The sequence below is a fragment of the Grus americana genome, chromosome 8 (assembly GCF_028858705.1).
Source record: "Grus americana isolate bGruAme1 chromosome 8, bGruAme1.mat, whole genome shotgun sequence".
Lineage (NCBI taxonomy): Eukaryota > Metazoa > Chordata > Aves > Gruiformes > Gruidae > Grus > Grus americana.
This window is the reverse complement of record NC_072859.1, coordinates 33,653,882-33,668,656: the sequence shown is the minus strand read 5'-3', so window position 1 is coordinate 33,668,656 and position 14,775 is coordinate 33,653,882. Positions and strand designations below refer to the sequence as shown.

Genomic DNA, 14,775 nt, shown 5'->3' with positions numbered 1-14,775 from the left:
GAATTCTAATCATATTGACCACTTGCGACTTTTAGACAAATATAATAATAATAATAATAATAGTAGTAGTAATAATAATAATAATGCCATTTAAGCAGGCAGCCAGTAGACTGTACGGTGATGGCAGGAAATTAGCTATATTGCTGAGGAACAGATGGTTTATATTATACAAATCCTTTAGGCTAAAACTTGTTTAGGTCTGGCATATTGTAAATTATATTTTAGTAATGAAAGTGAAATGACCTCTGTCTGACCTGAGGCTGGGTTCGTCTGTTTGAACCAACAGAGTGGAAAACTATGAAAGAAAATGAAGTCATAAAGTTTTGGCAGGAAGGGCTCATTTCAAGTTAAGCGGTTATAAATCTGCTTAGTTTTTGTTTGACAAGTATTTGTCATACATCGGTGTACAAAATGTAAAGAAGTGTAAAATACATAGGAGGCAGCACGCCAAAGTAAACCGAGTACAAAGGGAGAGCGGTAAGAGCGAAGCCCACCGCCTCTATCTCTTTATCGGCTCCTTCCATTAGGTGAATGACAAGACGAGCTTAGTTTATTATATTTTTGAAGGCAATTAAAAGCCCTTAAAACTGAAACAGGTTTTTGGATGAAATGCTAACGTTTTTATTTGGACGAGCAAACACACATCCACCTCAGTTGGAGCTTGAAGCCTAAGCGTGCTTTTACCCAAAGTTGACATTAATACTGGATACAGTATTTAAAAATAGGATTCTACTTCCTTTCTTTTAAAATTTTGTTTGAAAGGCAATCAAAACATTTGAGACAGGGAGAGCTGGGTTTCCCACTGGGAAAAGACAGAATTAGCATAAAGAAGATGGAAAGCTTTTTGCAGCATATGACTTTGAACATAAAAAGAAAACAGCGTGGTCTGTATTTGCAGACTTTTCTGGGCAAGTTGCTTTCCTACGCTGTGTGCGTAAGGCATCAGCGCGTCAGCAGTCTAGGTGGAAATTGTGACCTCATTAACGCGATGCTGACATTCCCGTTATCTTCAGTTTAGCCAGGGTTGTACCCCAAATACCTAGTAGAACGGGGGACCAAGAAGCAAACCCAAATTTAACAAAATATTCCATGGAGGTTGGATGCAAGATGTAGTTTTGACACTTGCCTAATTAAACGCTTTTTGTGCTATTACCAGCAGTTGGATGGGCAGCTACTCTAAGCCGTACGCGAAAGCTGAATTCAAGAACTCGAAAAGAAAATCAAGGTATATTCACTGGGCCAGCGCGCGTGAGACCGAGGAATTAAAATATGACAACAGACCCAACTCTGTCTGACCACTTGGCACGACAGACATGCTGTGGCATCACGGCACCAGCGCCCCGTGCCTGGAACGCTATTTAAACCAGGAATCCTAGTGTTAGCATGACGCCGTGCAAACACGTCTCTGTGTGCAGCCTGTCTTACTCACGGGCAAAAGCAGCGCTGCATTTTCCGGCACAGCCGCACGGCGGGTTTACTTTTATCGCCGACTTAAAAGGAGTCTCCTACACTTTCTGTGAGCTGGAATTTTCCTCTGCAATAACTTTCTGCGTCTGTCCCTGCCACAGTGAGACTGCGAGTGGTGCCTGGGTGGCACGGCTCCATCCATCCCTGCCCCTTGTAGTGTTCTCCCTGTATCATTTTCCCTAGGCTGCCACAATTAACTCTTTATGACCTAATTCTATAAACTTGATATTTAAGAGAAAGCAATAGCGGCATCCCATAGCTCCTTTATTGAACTTAAAAAGGAAACTAGTCCGGAATTTATTCAGAGATGGAGAGCAGAGGTCCTGAAGTGCAAGTGTAACCTTTCCTGATGCCGAGTGATTAGCTCTGCCGAAAGAATACCTACGGCAGCAATATCTGAAGGTTAGAATTCGCATTGCTGAAACTCACTGAAATCCAAATTTGGAATCATTTTGCCATGTCGTTTTCTGAGAAAAATAACAGCTTACTCAAAGGCACGTCTGACTGTTTCAGGTCCTCAGTCTACACAGTTTCTATTCTAATGACTCGTAGATATTGATTTTAATTCTGAAATGCTTCAAAAGAACAATCTCTGCCAAGTCGCGGCATGGGGTGACAAACAAGGCAAATACTCTCTGCAGGGCAGCATTCTGCCCATAGGTGGCAGAAGGCAGGTTTGCAAATGAAAAAAGAAGGAGCTCTAGGTTAGTCACGCTTAAATCTTAAATGATTTTTAAAAACGCTTCATGAACCTGGGACTACAGTGAAGCAAAACAATACCAGCAACAAGAGCTGCTATGCATCAGCTGTGCTGGCCAGAACTGCAGGCAGATTTTTGAGGCTCTGTTTCGGTAATTTCTCTTTTTAACTGAGAGAATGGCTAAGCCTGAAAAAACACAGAACAAATCTTTCCAAAGTGATTTCAGCGGAGTGAAAGATGACGTATGACTACAGCAGACCCGTGAAAAAACTCTCCTGAGAAAATGCTGAATCACATCTTTATCTGCACTACTTTCTACCTTAAATGAGGTAGTTTAGAGAGGCTTCAGTAATGGATTGCTTGGTTTATTATAAAAAACCCCCTCCAGCTCCTATTTATCCAGCTACATGACACATGGCATTACCTCCACAGGTCCAGCACACTGCTGCTGAGAAAAGCCCTTACAAAAATCACAGCTAAAGGCACCAGCAGAAACTGCAAGCTGGAAATCAGCTTAATATTTCAGCGCTGAGTTGATCAAAGCATTTCACTCTGCCTTTACAGACAGCGAATGTCGAAGCAGAAATGAGGGATTACCTTTGGTTTATAGGCGTTGAGCATCGACATCTCCACATTCTGTCCTCTTACGTGCTTCGGCTGTCTTTGCACGGGAGGGGAGGATGACTTCTGATTGTTGCGACAGATGCAGATGAAGAAGAAGAGCAAGGCTATGGCCAGGGGAATAGTAACACTTGGCACCAGGATATACAGGATTTCCATTTTATTCTTTTCCTTGGAATCCTTATAATCTGGTTCAGAAAAAAAACCAAACACCAAAACAATGAAGTATCCCACAGAGTCAAATACATCCCTGGGTCAGCTAGAAGTGTTAAGAAGAATAAAACATGCAGGTAATACTACTGCAATTCACCTTGAATGCTGTTTTATTTCCTTAGTATTAACAGAGCAATTAATTTTGTTGTGTAACATTTCTGTAAGAACATGAAATGGCCAGGAACAATTTCCCTGCAGCGTGTCAGTTCAAACCTACTTATGGTTGTGAAATAGCTGAATCCTGTGAGGTGGCAATTGCTTGGGGTGAAATGAAGTAATGGTCTAATGCCGGAAAGTTAATTCCTAAAATAGCTTACGGAAAAAAGGCTCTGGCGGGATTATGGACTCCTTATTTTAAGATGTACATCAGGTTTTCTGCCATAGTTTTCTTAATCCAACAAAAACGTGGGGAGTTTTATCCACCTAGTTATTTCCAGTCTCCTGTTCTCAACATCTCCTCTAGCATTGGGCAAAGCATTTGTGTGGCCACCCAGGGCACTGGAACAACCAACACGTGCAACTGAAAACTTATCTTCTAGTTAGTTTTAGGTGCAGGAGCAGGACGATTAGGGAGTCTACAGCAGAAGAAAAGGAGAACACTTGGGAAACGGGAGGAAATGCATGGAAATGGCAAGAAATACAGAAAACAGTCCTGGTTTTTACCCCAGGAAGTCAGGAAAGGGGTTGAAAAAGTCTGAACACAGACAAAAGCTGTAGCATAACCTTAAAAAGAAAAATCCTACCCACTGAGGACTTGGTCCTCAGTGGTGGGAAAACCCACCCCTCTACCAACTACACACTAATAGCATGGCATCGGAGCAGGGTGGCAAACGCTGGCACAAAGGATGCAGCCAAGAGAGCTGGAAGGAAAGCTGGAGCAGGGATAAAAACGAAGGATCCGGAGGAGGCTGGGAAGCCGGTTTATTTAACAGAATGCGAACGCTAGCTGCAATACTTGCTCCCTCTGCACATCGTTCTCTTCACGGCTATGGAGCGAGGGATTAATTTTAGAAACACGAAACCTTCTTCGGCCGGTTCCGAGCAAGGCACAGCCGGGACGTGAGCCGTCCACCTCCGTCCAGCTGGCTCTGGTTTCACAGACACCACGCTTAGAGCAAAGGTGCGGTGGGAGAGGAGAGAGGGGCTGCAGGAAGGAGCTCACGTCCTCGTGTTCACGCAGCACCCGCTTGCGTTGACAGGGACACAGCTTCCAGCTGGACTGCTCTGGGCACGGGGATGCTGGAGCCTGCTTTGCTCTGGCATTTCCCAGGAGCATTCATAAAGTTTAAGGTGTAATTACGCACGGATTAACACACGAACTATAGGGCACTCTGGGAATTTTGAAGATCACCTCGAGCTGCGGGACCGGTGGCCATAGCCTGGTTGTTTCCAAGGGAGACGGCGAGTGTCTGCGGCAGCATCGGGCTTAGTGGATTCTGGCAGAACAGGGAACGTTTTATTATTCCTACAGGGTCATTTCAGTTTGTTTGTCTGTGTTTTCCAGGCTGGATTTGTAGAAGTGCTTAGCAGCCCACACAGATATCTTTTACGCCCTTAATTAAACATGAACTTGATCTGAAGCTTGGGTTTGACTCAAATTGTGACAGAGGCAAAGTTCAAATGGTTCTAGATGTCACTTTGCATAACCCCTCTCCTCTTACAGGCTCACGCTGTCCCTCTGCTCCCCCCCACGCTCCTTTTGGACCATTCTTTTTAGATTAAGTCGTGCCATCTCGGTTTTAATTGAGAGGAGAGGTAATCCAAATGTTTCTATGGCCTTTGGGAAACAAGAGAGGACTAAAGACCATTCCCGTTACGGTCTCCCTGTGCGCAGCAGAAGGGCAGCGTGTGCTCTCGCCCTGTCTTCAGCGAACATCCAGCTCTACAGCGTGGACCTACTGCGGGTTTGCTTCGTGAGCTGCTGCCCTCCAGCACGGACACACAACCAGTGCCTCTCCCCTCTCCTTCAAAACCTTCTTACATTTGTCTTTGCTAAGCCTCATGCTCGAATTGCTCCGTGTTTCACATCTTCCTATATTCGGGCTGACAAACCTTTATGAAACGAATCTATTGCGGCTTGCGAGACAACTGAAAGATACAGCTGAAGAAAGGAAAAGAAAGCATCAGCACGAGGCAGACAGAGACCTGGGCACTAGTTCATCACCTGAGCTATTCCAGTCAAAAGGAATTATTATTCTTATTAAGTAGCAGCCCCTGCCGTGAAGCCTCATTAGGTTAATAGGTTTCTTGGGAGCCACCCTAATTAAATCCATTTCCCATGTAGGCATGTCCTGGTGAGGCAGAATGCACAATGCTTATTGAAATGTGCCTGAAACGGCTCTTTCAGCCAGTGCAAAACCTGCAGAATGCAAGTCCCACGTGGTATTTTGGGTTTAATATGCAGATTAGCATTTAACAATCAAATTACTACTCACCTGATATAGCTCTATTTGTCTGTATTTAGAATAATAATGCCATAAAACCCAGCGAGTACCATTTAAGGCAGTGGTGAGAGGTAATTAAAATCCTTGTCAGGAATTCTTCAAGCCAGCCAACCTATCTCATTTATTATCTAGTAAAACGTTCAAATCAGAGACTTTGGCAACACGTCCAAAAGCGTCCCGCTTTCAGTTATTTCAGATCAAAAGACGGAACCAGTCCTGGGATCTCAGAGCCCATCTAGAGGGGTCCTGGCAAGTGTCGTTCCCCCACCCTCTCCCAGCTCTTAATTACCCAATTATCCAGAAGTTGTGGGCAACACCAAATGCACATGGCTGAAAGGTCGTACAGTGACAGTGCAGTGGAGTACAGAAAGCTCAACAGCATCGCTGGCGGTGGACATGCAGAGACCCCTGAGCTTGCCCAAAGCGAGCTGCCGAAACCCCCTGGGGCTGAGCTACGTCTGCGCCTGCAGCCGTGCAGCTCCCGGCGTGGAGAGCCAAGAGCCGACAGTACGCTAAGGGGAGTCCTGCTGACTGCTACTCGGATCCAGATTTTTGTACTGAAGGGCTGAAAAAGATCTTCAGAACAGTTTATATAGCTTGAGCTATTCTTGTGTAGTCAGTCTATCACTGTGCCTAATTAACAAGAAAAATAACAGAAGTTAAATGCACTGAAATAATAGCAGAAGAGATACAGGGCTCTAAAAAAGCGTATATGAATGTTAGAGAAGGTTTGAGATGCACATGATGTAGCCCAGACTGTCTGCCTTTCCCCTGATCTACTCTTTCAGTAAGAACATAATTTAGATCCCATTTTGGCATCGATTCCCATCTTTCCATTAATTGAAAAAGACTTTGGAGCAGGCTCCGAACATGTCTCACTGCAGGAATGTTCATAACCATAACCAGAAATAATTTAATTTGGTTCTGGCTATCGAACAGTAACATCAAAAGGTATCTCCTTTCCAAGGGGAAAGGTAATGTTACTGTGACAACTTGTAGGCAACATAAAATTTTGTGTGAAACTTTGTACCGTGAATTTCCAGAACATTTCTGGGTGCATTTTTGGCATGTCCATGCAAATAGCTGTATTTTTTTCTTGGCGTGCTATCAATATTGTTATTTTTAAATGCAGATGAACAATTAGGGACCATTTCTTCAGATCTTCCATCCGCTTCCCCCGGGTCTCAGAAAAGCAGAATAAAATGAGAGCTGAATCTCCATTTTTGTTCATTTTGCAAAACCAAAATGCAGCCAGGGTGGTTCTGTAAACACAAACCTAAAATACAGCTAAGAGGATCTGGCAAGATCATCTCTGTATTTTAAACAAGGCCTGAGCTCTGTTAAGCGAGGTTTGCATTTATTAAAATGGCTCTTAATAAACCAAGTGAAATGGAGAACGTTTTATAACCACTTTGTGGATCAGCGTCAACAGTGCACTTCTGCGATCCGATTTAATTTGGACTCAGGAGTTGAACTGATCGTAACGGCAACCTGGAAAGCCTGGGACGCTCGGGCTGGTAACGTGCCGCAGCTTCATCACCTTCGAGGGAGAGCTCAGGTATTCATTCCCTAGTAAAATATTTTCCTGCCACCACTTTGCCAGCTGCACGGGCAACAAATGTTCGAAGGCGTCCTCGGGGCAGGGCTGCTGTGTTTGCTTTTCTGTAGTTAGCCTGTCCTAGAGCTCTCTTTTCAGGGATTCCTAAGAGACACTTTGGGCACAGCTCCCCTGAGCTCCTGTTTTGCAGGACGGCTGTATGGCTGTGACAAAACGGTTCCCCTCTTTATTCCAAAGAGAAAGGTAAAAAAAGGCCAGTAATTACCACATGCCGGGACGTCACAAAGCTCAGACTTAAAGTTCTCATCCAAGGTGAAGCACCACGGGGCGTCCTTCTGGTTCCCTGGGTTGCGGCAGTAGGAGTGGCCCCCGTTGAGCTCGGGGTACCTGATGGCGGTGAAGGTGTGCGTGTGGGGGTACTGCGAGTTCCACGGCTGGCACTGCCGCCCCGACCTGGTCACACTCACCGTCCCCCGGTAATCTACTCCTGTGCCGTTGTAGCATTTGTGATCTGAAAATAAAAATAAAGAAATAAAACCCCAAAGCCATAGCCGGCGTCGGCAAGGCAGACGGCCGCAGCACCCGGGGGCGGCGAGCTGCCGCCATCCCCCAGCCCCAGCGCGCTGCTGCTGGCCCGGGGCCGGGAAACCCAGTTTGGGAGCACGGGCTCCCAATTTGCTGTGGCCATAACGCAGGGCCTGCTTTGGATTCACATTCCTGGGAGGATTTAAAGCTTATGCTTCTGTAATGAAAACAGCTTATGCCAAGCGTTTTTAATATAAGATACACAAAAGAAGTAAAAACTACAGTGGGAACCTGAATTGCAACCATTATTTTCATATGAAGGTGGAGAATTTGTGGGAGCCACGTTTTATATTTGACTATTCAGATGTATAAGGGCTGTGAACAGGCTGCAGCCCAGCCTGATCAAAGAATAATCTCAGCTGTGGTCTAAAATTTGGCTGTGTTAGACAAGGACAGCCACGGACCCGGCCCCTACAGATGTTCCTCCTGACAAGCACCCCTACACTGCACCCCTGGTCTTGCTGGAGCCCATCGGCTGCTGTGCGAGGACAGGGAGGCTGAAGCTACAACGTTCCTCAGTATTCAAATGCTTACACTGTCCTTGTTTTCTACTTCATATTAATTCGAAAAGACCTGAAACCAATCAACAGCATTTAGTGCGAGCCCATAGGCAGCTAAAGAAAAAAAACTGAAAAAGTATTTCTGAATTTCTACCCACTCCGGACTAGGTAGGGGAGAAGTGCGGGAGCCGGGTAATTCCAGAGCGCGGCGCCTGCGAGCTTTCAAAGCCCAGCTCTAGCTCCAACTTTGACACGCAAGCCCTTACAGTCAACCTTTTCACAACGGCGTTTTTTGCACGGAGGCACAGGCGGTTTTAACTTACTTTTATTTATGGGATCTGCCATTGGAATCCCAATCCGGATACAATTGACAGCTTCGGGGCTATCTGGCTGGGGAAGATCTTCACAGTTGGGCAGCTTTAATCTCATCAGAATCATGGGATTAGACCTTGCAAAAATATACTCTGTCTGACACAGGACATTTTCCAGAATTTCACATTCATCGCGGCAGAGGTCTCGTGGCTTGGGAGCCGATGAAGTCTCATCGCAGTAGGGGAAGGCGTAATGGCACAGCGAAGGAATAGCAAACTGGGAGCATTTATCCGACAAATGGCTGGAAGTGCCAATCATGGTGAAGGCAGCTGTAAAATATACAAAAGGATTTTACTTGACCCGGTGGGAATTTTATTCCTGTGCTCTTGCCTTCCCAGTATAACCCTCACTTCCCATTGCGACTATTATTTTCAGATGTTCAGGTGATGAACGGGCCTTCCAGAAATACAGAGCGCTAATTACATTAAAAGTTATTAACGACGCTGATTTCGCTGACAGAGAAAATACATCTGGTTTTCAACATGGGATTAATGTTAAGCACGTTACCAAAACCCCAAACCTAATTATACTTCCCCCCCATCCCCCAAGTAATTTCTAATGGTTTGCAAAGTCATACAACATTTGGATGCCTGTTACCCAACAGGTAAAAACTAAAGTTGCTGCAGGCGGCAGGATGACAGTACCAGTTCCTTCGTGGAAGATGACAGCTTTCATACTATCCCAAATGACTTTTCAAACAAAATAGCATACGATTCTGAACCATTGGCTGTATAGAAACCATCGGCCTTTCCTGTGAGCAATGCAAAAGCTTTTTTCGCCATGCTGATGTGTTTGGAGACAAAGGAAGAACGCTCTAAGGGAAGAGAAATTTGGAATATTCTGACAGCGAGAGAAAATCTGCATATAGAGATGATGATTAACGTGGCTAGGGTATGGCCAAGGTTAATTTATATAAAAATACAGAGAAGTATCATGATATCTATGAGGCCTCAGTTTGAATTCAGCATGCCCCTCAGCACAGCATCTCCCAGAAAAATCATGAAAACTGGTTCTTTACTAAATCTGAAGGAAAACCACTACCTGCTGGATTATTTATGCAGCACCTAAATGATCTCAACCACGTAAAAAGCAACTAAGTCTGGTCTCCCTTCACTTTTAAAATTTTCTTGAGTAACAGCAGCACCAGGTAGCCTGGCCATGAGCCTCCCAGAAGTTGCCAATACACAGCCCCTTCTCCTTGGAAAAACATTTTTTAGTTTGTTTTGGGGGAGCTGGCTAAGCAGAGACATGAAGGCTGCTCAGGTCGTCACTATTCAGATGACTCCCTCCACTGACACCGCACAACGCAGGAGTCCCGGGCCAGCTTTGTGGTGGGAAGCTCACAGCGAGAGAGGATAAAGAGCAAATAAAAATAGAATTGGAGTTTATAAAACTCTAGCAGCTTTTTGGGAAAAGACAGCTTCATGGGGAAGAAGCAAGCGCATTTTTTACCCACCTGTAATCTGATTTTCTATTTCCCCTTGCATATGCAAAGACTCCATATAAATGGTTCGATTTCCAATAAACCGTGCGCAAGCGATCCCCCTGTAGGGCTGGCAAAACCCGTCCTCTTCATACTCGTCCCTGAAATCAATCATAAACACAAAAGGGTGAAACACTTCACATGCGACTTCGCAACAAAACGTCACTACGGGGAGCTGGCACCGGTACGACGAGAGGCCGACGCGAGGGGCTTACTGCGTTTGTCTCCACTCCGCGATTCGTTCTGGGTGAGGCTCACCCGGGGCAGGAGCCCGCATCCCGCCTTCCCCTCCATTAAAAGCCTGTGATAAGGGATTATACGGTCTTTAGGTAGCGCAGGGGGCACGGCACGGCACGGCCTTTGTGCCCCACGTGATTTTAACCTTCAAGGATTCCCACACTGCTGCAGGTAGTTCTCAGTATCTCACAAATAATCCTTATATTCAACAAGATCTTGAATATTATTTAAAAAAAAAACAAACCCCAAAAATCCCCTTCAGCTGTGTGGTAAAAGCAGGCAGTGGCATTTCAGGTTAGACAGAATATGCATTAATGTGTATGAAATGAATGTTTTTCGCGTGAGGGGGAAGGCTATATTCAGGAATATACCCAGCCTTGATTAGAAGAGAAAACATAAACAGCTGGGGGGAAAAAAAAAAAAGATTGATGCTTATTTAAAGCAGCTAACATACTGTTTTCTATTTCTGAACCAAATTTGTACTTAATATTGATAAACATAGCAGGAAGAGTCATGCTAGCAGAGACAGAATTTATAGTGTATATAGAAAATCAAACCACTCCCAGCACTGATAGCCCTGAAATAGGAAATGTTTCTTCAGTCTTCCAGGAGTGTGGTAAGAGTTACTGCTAAAACAGAACCAAAGCTAAGACAGGAGTTAAATAGACAGATTTCTTTCATTAGGTGCTTTGTTTTATGCAATATAGGAGACATTTAATACATAAATCCAGATGTGAAATTATTTGCCAATATTCTTCAAACAAAGCAAAGAAAGGAAATTACTAAACCTCTGAAGACCAGACCAGTCACTGCTTATTTTGAACAGATAATCAACAGCTACGTGCTGGCACACGGCACATCGTTTCAGGGATGTTTTGAGGAGGGCTTTGCATATGTGATCGCTGAAACACGCACCCAACCGCGTGAATCAGCCCTTTCACTTTCTCACTTTGAGAATCTGGTTGGAGATATTTGGGACCCATTTTCTGACAAGGCAGACACCGCAGCTCTGCTGAGGCCCCGGAAAAGGGAGATGCCTAATGAAAATTTGCTAATAATTTCTTTGTTATTCATGCCTGTACCCACCCAAGACAGCTACTACATAGCTCTCAAATTAGGACAAACGATATTGGAATATGCCTGAGTACGAACACAGCTGGGTAGGCAACATGTTACTTTTGTTGTGTGCTTTTTTTTTTTTTCCCCAGAATTCATCCTCCCCCAGATGCCGAAAGCCTAACAGTGGAATCAGGCTATGCCACTAACAGGGAAAAATCAGAGCTTTTTTAATCAACTCTGCCATTAAGTTTAACAAAAGACACTTTCATCCCCTCCTGCAGACCTTGGCTGTGAGAGCTTGGAAATGCAAATTGCAGGGAGCCCCTTTGAAGTCACCCTTGCATTGTGTGCACGGCTCAGCACACGGCCAGCCTGCAGCCCGGCTCCCCAGCGCCCTGTCACAGCGGCCGGGGCGAGCTAATGGGATTAGCAGGAAGAAGTGCTGGGATCGCCTTCCAGGACACCCTGAACATCTCCCGGCACTCCTCAGCCCCAGAGTACCGTCCTAGGATTCACACAGCGTTGTTTTCCAGTTCACCGGGAGAAGCTAGACACCATGAATTAACTGCAGTAATTTATGACTGTGCAGACAGGGGGGTGGGAAAGAGGGATGGTAGAGATGGAAACCTCCTTCCACAAACATCTCACTTCAATTGAGAAATCAATGGGAAGGGGGCCAGGCTTCATTGGATGATGGTCCCAAGATGTTCCCAAGTACATTGAAAATTGGATTGCAAAAGCACAACCCTTAAATTGCCAATTAAACTCTTCATTAACTAGAGCAATGGTAGGCTGAGACGCCTCGGATAACAGATAGTACCCAGCCAACACAGATACTCTGATACGTAAACAGAGACATACAACCACATCCATGTGTTTCTGCATGGAGCCAGCTCTGGCGAAAATATTTTTACTCTGTTGGTTCTTGAAGACGAAACAGCTGAAACCTGAGCTGAAAAACCACAAAAGCTACTGAAGGCTCTGGAGGTCTATTCTCCATCTTCTAATCAATAGCATATAATTTATTATTCATTTATTGTAATTTATTACGGAATTTAACTCAGGGACAACACCTAACAGCACCTGCTCTTGAAGGCGACCAAGCATTGCAATTTAAGCACACAACTAGACAGAGAAGACAAAACCAGGAGGAATGTGATTAACATATCAGCAAAGCAAACCCACTTCACTCTGAGGCTCACCTTTGAACTAAGAAGATTTAACCGCAATAGCTGCACGCAGCAAGGATTGCGAGTGAGCAGGGACACCAGTTTACCTGGATGGAAACGCCCGGAGGAGCAGGATTTTGGAGATAATCTCAGAAGGTGAAGATTAGAGAGGGGAGCCTGGATTTGGCCACCTCTGCCCCCGGGGGCTGCATGCCAGCCTTGAATTCACAGAAGTAAAACATGAGATTAGTAGCTCAAACGGAGCAGGCACCACTTGGAATTGTTTTGGCAATCAGCTCCATAATGGGGCAGAAGGATAAATGAAATGCAAGGAACAGAAGCACCAGAGTATGGCAGCAGTACCCTGGTCTCCACTCCCCGACTTGCTCCCCCAGGGCACGGTGATAAAGAAGGGAAGTACTGGGCTGTGAGGTTCATCTGTTGCTCCCGACAGCTATCAGGAGCCCAAAATAGCAGCTCCCATGCCAGGAGTCCTGATCGCAGGCTGGTAACACGTCGCTGCGGCTACTGGCACACGCTCGTCAGTGAACAAGTGGCCACATCTCACTCCCTGGCTCCGTTTCTGTATCATCCTTCGTCAGCCGTTCAGGGTGACACGAAATCCTCTCTTGCCTCTGCATCTCCTCATGACGTCTCTTCCCCTCCCTCACTCCTGCAGCTCTTTTCTGTGAGAAAGCTCAGGATGGAAATGCCGACACCGAGTACCTAGGGCCTCCCTGGGCATCAGCCCTTTGTTCCTTGACCGGAACAACTGGAGCTGTACCTAGCGATACCCAGCGCAGCGCTGGAGACAACGCCGCTGCCGACGCAGCTGCAACTGCACCAGACTGACATTCCCTGCACTGCTGCTCCCCACAATACAACGGGGTTTTGGGGGGGGGGGGGGGGGGGGGGGCGGTCACCAGCTCTCCATCTAAGATCATTTCCTGCTGAACAGATCGCCGCCGAGGCTGAACACCCCTCTGCTCGCCAGACGTTGCATCCAAAACCAGAGCCGTAGCCTGACACGGAGCCCACAATAGCATGCGGAGCTCCTACACGGCTTAAACGCATTCCCCACCTCCTGCTGCCAACTGGCAGCCGCTTCGGTGGCTGGCTTTAAACCGCAGCTATCGGTTGCTTGGGATCGAGGCTGAGATCGCCGATTCCTTTTACATCGTTCACGGTTTGCATACCTCACATCCTTTTTGTAAGCAAATCACAGCAGCACTGCTCAAACGTGTACCTGCTTCACGGTCCTGATCCGACGCTACCCACAGCAAAAGGATGGGTCCCTTTGGCTCAACCAGGAGGTAAATTAGGCCCGATTCGGCAATTAATGTGTTAAAATTTACGGACAAGCTTAAATCTTAATGAAATGGAAGTCAGTCTAAGCCCTAGGCATCACTGATTGGAATGGACTTAATCACTTGTGCAAATTCTCCACTGAACCGGAGAGACAAGCAGTCAGCAGGTGAAAACCACGGCCGCCAGCTCGCAGGAGCAACTTCAGCGATATTCGTGGGGCAGCTCAGCCTCCCAGCCTCAGAGCCGGGGGTCTGGGTGCTGCCCCCCGCGGTGCCTGCTGCCTGCGCCCCACAAAGCCCTGGCCGCAAAGCCCTGGCGACCGTTTGGCGAAGACTACCCAAGAAAAAGGAAAGCACTGGATTTTAATGACAGACAGATGATACAGCGCTGTAGTGTTTTAAGATTATTTCTTTTCAGATTTGGTTTCCACTCTGTTTTCTGTTTGAGTCTTTAAATACTTCTAGCATTGATGTTTATCTTGGAGCTTGCCCATTTAGATCTTGCTCCCGTTCCCCCTGCGACAATACTTCTGGCTTCATGTAATAATAATGCCACGGATTAAATTTACAATATACTCAGGTGTCTTTAAGTATCTGATTGCACAAAGTTTACAGAAGACTGAGTAAGAGCTTTGAAGGGCGTCCACACCAATTCACTAACGTAATCTGTCCTAATCTAGAGCCTGTATCAACGTGGGATGCTCTGGGTCTTCATGCAGCCCAAACTTGACCAGCATCTTTCTTTCTACGGATCACAGAAGCTGCATGGAAAGATCAGCACTGTAATAAGGTACTTCATGTCTCTGTACATCCAAATACAAGGAAGTGCCTGTAGGAGTAAAAGGACCCTGTCCTTCACATACAGTTTAAGATAGCAAAGGTCTCACCAAGGGTCACCCAGACAGAGCCAGTAGGAGAAACCAAGTCACAGCACACCAAAAAAATTGCCAACAACTGACAAAGAATTCACTGTCACCACTTGGGTTCACTTTCCCCTCTTTTAATTTTCTTTTGGTTTGCGCTAGCAATATTTACACCTGTCAACCCTGGGTCACCAGCA

The 14,775-nt window shown here is 45.9% G+C and overlaps 1 protein-coding gene across 3 annotated transcripts in view; it reads right to left on the bottom strand.

Moving 5' to 3' along the window:
* ROR1 (receptor tyrosine kinase like orphan receptor 1) overlaps window positions 1–14,775 on the bottom strand; it is a 168,312-nt gene that overhangs the window by 3,723 nt on the left and 149,814 nt on the right. For all 3 annotated transcript variants that reach the window (XM_054834225.1, XM_054834224.1, XM_054834226.1), the window contains 4 exons: window positions 9,917–10,044; window positions 8,412–8,729; window positions 7,269–7,514; window positions 2,765–2,976 (listed from right to left, as the gene is read on the bottom strand). In XM_054834225.1, the coding sequence (XP_054690200.1) occupies window positions 2,765–2,976; window positions 7,269–7,514; window positions 8,412–8,729; window positions 9,917–10,044 (904 nt within the window). The remainder of the gene's footprint in view (window positions 1–2,764; window positions 2,977–7,268; window positions 7,515–8,411; window positions 8,730–9,916; window positions 10,045–14,775) is intronic.